This window comes from Narcine bancroftii, chromosome 1, assembly GCF_036971445.1.
Source record: "Narcine bancroftii isolate sNarBan1 chromosome 1, sNarBan1.hap1, whole genome shotgun sequence".
In the NCBI taxonomy this organism is placed as follows: Eukaryota; Metazoa; Chordata; class Chondrichthyes; order Torpediniformes; family Narcinidae; genus Narcine; species Narcine bancroftii.
The window spans coordinates 341,148,988-341,155,183 of record NC_091469.1 but is presented as its reverse complement, the minus strand read 5'-3'; the positions used below and the strand labels follow the sequence as shown (position 1 = coordinate 341,155,183).

The window sequence follows — 6,196 nt, the reverse complement described above, 5'->3', positions numbered from 1 at the left end:
GTCTGTGTGGAGTGCAAACCGTGCTCTTTCCACCCGCCACAGGCCCACATGCTGAAGGACACTTGGCCCTTCGAACGACTCAGCGTCAATTTCAAGGGACCACTGCCTTCCATGGATAAGAACGCTATTTCATCTTGGTCACAGATGAATACTCTGGTTTTACCTTCACCAGCCCTTGCCCTGATGCCTCCACCGTTATCAAGGCACTGGCGCAGATCTTCACTATGTTCCGATGAGCGAGGCGTCTTGGCTAGTCGCATGACTAACTACAACTCCAGGGGCAACAGGCAGGTGGAACGTGAGAACGGGGTAATCTGGAATGCAGTCCTTTTGGCCATGAGGTCGAAAGGCTGGTCCATCAGCTATTGACAGGGGCCCCTCTCCGAGGCACTCCACGCCATACGGTCGCTCTTGTGCACGGCTACCAATCTGACCCCTCACGAATGCCTTTTCGCCTTTCCTAGGAAATGATGACTGGTGTCTCCCTGCCAGCATGGCTGACGTCTCCAGGACCACTACTCCTCCGCAAACACGTGAGAATCCATCTCCTCCATGCAAATCCAAACTACGCCTAAGTCAGTTACCCCAGTGGATGTGGGGACATCGTCTCGACCAGGGACCTGGCACCAGCAGTGGCCCAGCCCTCTCACACCAGCCCATCCAGGAATCCCCCTCCCCCCCAAGGAGCTGACACCCTCTTTACACTTCTCCAGAAGGTCCCACTCCCTGTGGGCGGACCCACCCCACCCTACACCTACACCCCCCACTCTGCCACACACTGTCCAGGCCACGCCAGACCCAGCCGACCCTTAGGCGGCCCTGCCCCTATTGACAAGCAGCCTGTCCTGTGACGGTCCCAGAGGCTCAGCCGAACCGTCTGAACTTGTAGATACTATTCGGTACTGAGAACACCGTCCTTCCCAAGACTATTTTAAGAAGGGGGTGAATGTGGTGATACAACCACTACACTGGCTACACTCCTACCAGCAGGGGGCAACCACTGTATCTGCAGGGAGGCTTGCCCTACATGCCGGCTGTCAATCACCGGCCTGCACAAAGACTGGAGCCTACGTCTTTGGGTTCAGTGGAGACAAATGGAGCCAGGTGTGTACTGAGACTTCCTGTGCGTGTGTGTTTAAGCTCATTAAAGCCTGTCGTAGTCTGTGGACTTTGCATCAGAATTATTTGCAGAGCAGCGCTCACAGTTTTAATAATATAAAAACTCGATGGACTTGCTCAGTAAGCTTGTACTGAATAAAAGGCCTGCTATATCTCCGGCTCCGGTCTCCTTATCACTCATTCAATGTAGGGGAGGACAAAAAACAGATGCATCGTATTTACTTCCGTGGGGAAACCTGAACGCCGGCAGATCCGTTCAAAGGTTCAACTCGATGAACTCTGCGGGCTGAGTGCACGGAGTTCGGTGGTCTAACAGACGAAGCATTAAAATAAAAACAAGCTCCAATCTCTTTAAACAAATCTACGCGAATGCTGGAAAGTCGAGATAATAGCAATAGGTCAGGCTGCAGAGAGAAAAGGATCGGACAGTTCAAGTCAATGACTTTACATTTACAACTTTTCTTCCCCAGGTGTTTTTAGAAACTTTTACAACAGTTGGGTTTTTGCAAAACGGCGCAGAATGAAACACCGTCGGCTGGAGGCAGCCAGGGCTGGAATCTGATTTCCTTTTGTCTTCTCCTTCTCTCTGACCCCCTTGCTCTTCTCTCCGTTCACCCTCAACCACACACGGGACCCCCTATCCCATCCTGTCCTCGACGCTCGCGTCCCTTCTACATTTCGCCACTCTCCTGCGCCTAACAATTTGTCTTGGGAGTGGAATCGTTTGAAAAAGAGACAGACTCGCGTTCAATGAAGAATAAATACATCTTCCCACTCTGCGAGCCAAATTTAAATAGCAGTTCAACAAAGTTTTTTTTAAGCTCTCTCACACTTTCACCTCACCCCCCGTTGACAGGGATCCAGGCAGGTGGTCTGAAACTTCCTGTAGTTGCACCTTAGTCACCTGATTGGGACCAATAAAAGGGTGAGAGGGGACGGTAATGACTTGTCTTATTTTTTTCTGCCGGCAATCGCTTGGTAGTAAGTATGGGTTGTGAGGGCTGGCGGTCGCGCTGCCTGCTTGTTCGCTGTAGCGACAGCAGCGCACTGTCAGCGCGGAGCCCTGCACTGGGCGCTTGGCTGCTTGGGTGGGTCTAAATAGAATGAGTGTTGGTGAAAGGGGTTGCCTGCTGTTTGTTACTTTTCATTGCGATGCCACCTTCGTTATTTCCATTACTTCGGTGGAAGGCCCCTGAAAACAATGAAATTGTGCAATCTTGGTTTTAAAAATGCGATGCAGATCCGTCGGGTTTTAAAAATGCGATGCAGATCCGTCGGGTTTTGTCTTTAAATAAAACATTGCTTTTTATTTTGATCTTAGGACGTCTCGAATCTTGATGCCTCCAAATTTAATGCTGTTCCAGCAACTTTATTCTGATGTTAGTGTCTTGAGTTCCCTTTGCCAAAAAGTTTTACTCCCCACATTTTTAGTTGTAGACAGCGATTTGATTATTCACAAGGACGCGGGACAAAGGAGTCCTGACCACTTCTTAAGACTTCAGAAAATAATATATTTCCTCAAGATGTAAACAGTTTTAATCCCTGAGTGTCCATTGCTAGAATCTGCCTTGTTTTAAAAATAAAATTGTAATTTAAAAAAAATGATGTGATGTGAGCCATTTTTGTGACGCTAAAGGTTTTCAAAAATAGATTAATACTTAGTTAATTACAATTCCCTCTCCTTATTATATTTGCTTAGTGTGAAGGACTCCACAGACCCTTGTTCTCCCTTCTAGGAGGTGCAATAGCAGTCAGGGCGTTACGTACAGATAGGCAACAATATTTTTTCCCCAAGCCATCAGGCTCCTGAATTCTCAGAACATATGTGGATAATGTACTGTCGAATTTTATTGTATACGTTTAAATATTTCAATGTGTTTAACTTCTAACTTGTATTTGTGTAAATATATTTCATGATCCTGGATATCTGCTATCTTGTCTTTACAGTAAGAACGGCAAATGAAAGTGACTGGTCTTAATTGACACCTGATTGTAGTAGTCTGTTGGAGATTCATGGCCACTTGCAAAATCCTTATTAACTTCTATGTTTTAGGGGGAGAAAAATTCCAACTGATCAAGTCTATCTCTAAGAAAGATGTAAATACCCTGTATGCAAACCCAAAGAATTTTTTTTTAAGTCTGGTTAATTTCTTATTCAGAAATACAGGTGCATATCCAGAAAAGTTGATCTGTTGTGGTTGGGATTGTAATTGTGATAGAGTATATAGATATGTTTTTGGGAGATAAATTGGGAAAGGTTCATTAGAGTAGGTTACATACAACAGATCTTATTTGAAATACTGGAGCTCTGCCCAATCCTAGACATATTGGGGACTCAGAGCTTTTGAAGAACGCTCAAGAGACTTCACTAATGAACTTTGTTTACAAAAGGTAACAGATGAAAGAGCTTGTTGGAGCCACATATTGTCTGGAGCAGAGCTTGCTGTTGTAAGAGGATCATGTGGAGAGAATCAAACCGGCTTTCTCGCAGAATGAGAGAGAGACACACACACACAGATCATTTGTACAGCGTTACAGCCAGCAGCCTGCAGCTGGGGCTGGAACAGGACAAGATGGGAAGCTTATGGAAAGCACCCTTTTGAAAGACTGCCTGGTCAAAGCCCTTGTGGTTCATGCAAGAGGAGAGGAATGGCTGTCTAATGTTTCACTTGGAATAACAGAAACAGAAAGGAACTCTGTGGTGACCTGAAAGAAAGAGGATGTCATCTAGAGAATCCTGAAGGGGCATGTTTTGTCAGCAAGACACTGAACTGGCTGATTAAAAAGGAACAACAAATCTCTCTCTGAAAACTGACTAGAACCTTCCTGAGCAGTAACTATTTAGCTTTCAAGCACCAAAGCCTGGTGCACTTTATAAATGTTAAATTTTGTGCATAGTATAAGAATTGCCTGCAACCAGTGTGGAGGGAAATCTGAACAGAAAGGGTTAAGGGTTCACCCATAAGTTGCTTACAAGAACATACAAGAGTCAGTTGCATATTGCTTAAGTGGAGGCAGGAAATCTCAAGGTTGCGCAGACATGCGTATCTGCAGATATAATGAGCTTTGGAGTTCTGTGAAACAATAATTAAATTATTGCCAAATGTTGACAATGATAAACTATTGTCAGGTTGATCGCAACAGGAAGCCCACATGCAGGAATGCACTGCCATTTATTGTATATAAACTCTGTTAAAACTGGCTGTGAGCAGAGCAAGCTCAGGCTGGGTGCTGGACATGATATCTTGCTAATAAAACTCTTCCAAAGTGTTACCCTGGTGTCGGCAGTTGATTCTTTCTCTGCAGCAACCAGTGAACAGCGAGATTGGACTGTGAACCAAAGAACTTGTCTAAACTTACACATACATTACATATATGTATGCTTAGAATTAGAAAGGGGTTAAGTTAGGATAAGTAAGTCATAGAGATGAGTTAAAGTTCTATTTCATGTTTAAAGATAATTAAAATCAACTTTTGTTTAAGTAACCATTTGTCTTGGTTCTGGGTTTTGGGGCCCTCTGGGCTCATAACAGTACTCGTAATGCAGAAGTAATCTTGTTTGGTGTTTAATTTTTATTCTTAAGAGATTTGGATAGTTATTGTTGCAGTTTGTAGTGATGTAATATTGTTCACTGTAATATTGTTCACTGTAATATTGTTCACTGTAATATTGTTCACTGTAATATTGTTCACTGTAATATTGTTCACTGTAATATTGTTCACTGTAATATTGTTCACTGTAATATTGTTCACTGTAATATTGTTCACTGTAATATTGTTCACTGTAATATTGTTCACTGTAATATTGTTCACTGTAATATTGTAATATCCGGTACCGCATGGATGGCAGTCTCTTCAATCTGAGGCGCCTGCAAGCTCACACCAAGACACAAGAGAAACTTGTCCGTGAACTACTCTTTGCAGATGATGCCGCTTTAGTTGCCCATTCAAAGCCAGCTCTTCAGCGCTTGACATCCTGTTTTGCGGAAACTGCCAAAATGTTTGGCCTGGAAGTCAGCCTGAAGAAAACTGAGGTCCTCCATCAGCCAGCTCCCCACCATGACTAGCAGCCCCCCTACATCTCCATCGGGCACACAAAACTCAAAACGGTCATCCAGTTTACCTATCTCGGCTGCACCATTTCATCAGATGCAAGGATCGACAACGAGATAGACAACAGACTCGCCAAGGCAAATAGTGCCTTTGGAAGACTACACAAAAGAGTCTGGAAAAACAACCAACTGAAAAACCTCACAAAGATAAGCGTATACAGAGCTGTTGTCATACCCACACTCCTGTTCGGCTCCGAATCATGGATCCTCTACCGGCATCACCTACGGCTCCTAGAACGCTTCCACCAGCGTTGTCTCCGCTCCATCCTCAACATTCATTGGAGCGCTTTCATCCCTAATGTCGAAGTACTCGAGATGGCAGAGGCCGACAGCATTGAGTCCACGCTGCTGAAGATCCAGCTGCGCTGGGTGGGTCACGTCTCCAGAATGGAGGACCATCGCCTTCCCAAGATCATGTTATATGGCGAGCTCTCCACTGGCCACCGTGACAAAGGTGCACCAAAGAAGAGGTACAAGGACTGCCTAAAGAAATCTCTTGGTGCCTGCCACATTGACCACAGCCAGTGGGCTGATATCGCCTCCAACCGTGCATCTTGGCGCCTCACAGTTCGGCGGGCAGCAACCTCCTTTGAAGAAGACCGCAGAGCCCATCTCACTGACAAAAGACAAAGGAGGAAAAACCCAACACCCAACCCCAACCCACCAATTTTCCCTTGCAACCGCTGCAACCGTGTCTGCCTATCCCGCATCGGACTTGTCAGCCACAAACGAGCTTGCAGCTGACGTGGACATTACCCCTCCATAAATCTTCGTCCGCGAAGCCAAGCCAAAGAAGAAGAAATGGCAGCAGTGCCCAAAGCCCTGTATGTTGTATTCAATAGTACTCCAGACTCTGATTTGGATACTAGTTCCAGTTTGGCTCTGGAGACCTTTTCAAAGTCTTGGCTAATACTGCATCTGGTGGTCTATAAAGAATCGAGCAGCAGATGCATATTTTGGTGAAT

General features: G+C 45.3%; 1 protein-coding gene and 1 long non-coding RNA gene across 5 annotated transcripts in view; both read left to right on the top strand.

The window, feature by feature from the left end:
* The first annotated feature begins 1,011 nt into the window (after positions 1-1,011).
* The window catches only part of LOC138748982 (leukocyte elastase inhibitor-like), a 29,382-nt gene continuing 24,197 nt past the window's right edge, over positions 1,012-6,196 (top strand). Inside the window, exon 1 of one of the 4 annotated variants that reach the window (XM_069909977.1) lies at positions 1,012-1,104. In XM_069909977.1, coding sequence (XP_069766078.1) covers positions 1,095-1,104 — 10 coding nt within the window. In that variant the 5' untranslated portion in view covers positions 1,012-1,094. The other 3 variants (XM_069909985.1, XM_069909969.1, XM_069909994.1) reach the window with 3 other exon arrangements.
* LOC138749000 (uncharacterized) lies at positions 2,217-4,392 on the top strand. The gene is made up of 2 exons (XR_011348363.1): positions 2,217-2,498; positions 3,511-4,392. It is a non-coding gene; the product is annotated as an uncharacterized lncRNA (long non-coding RNA).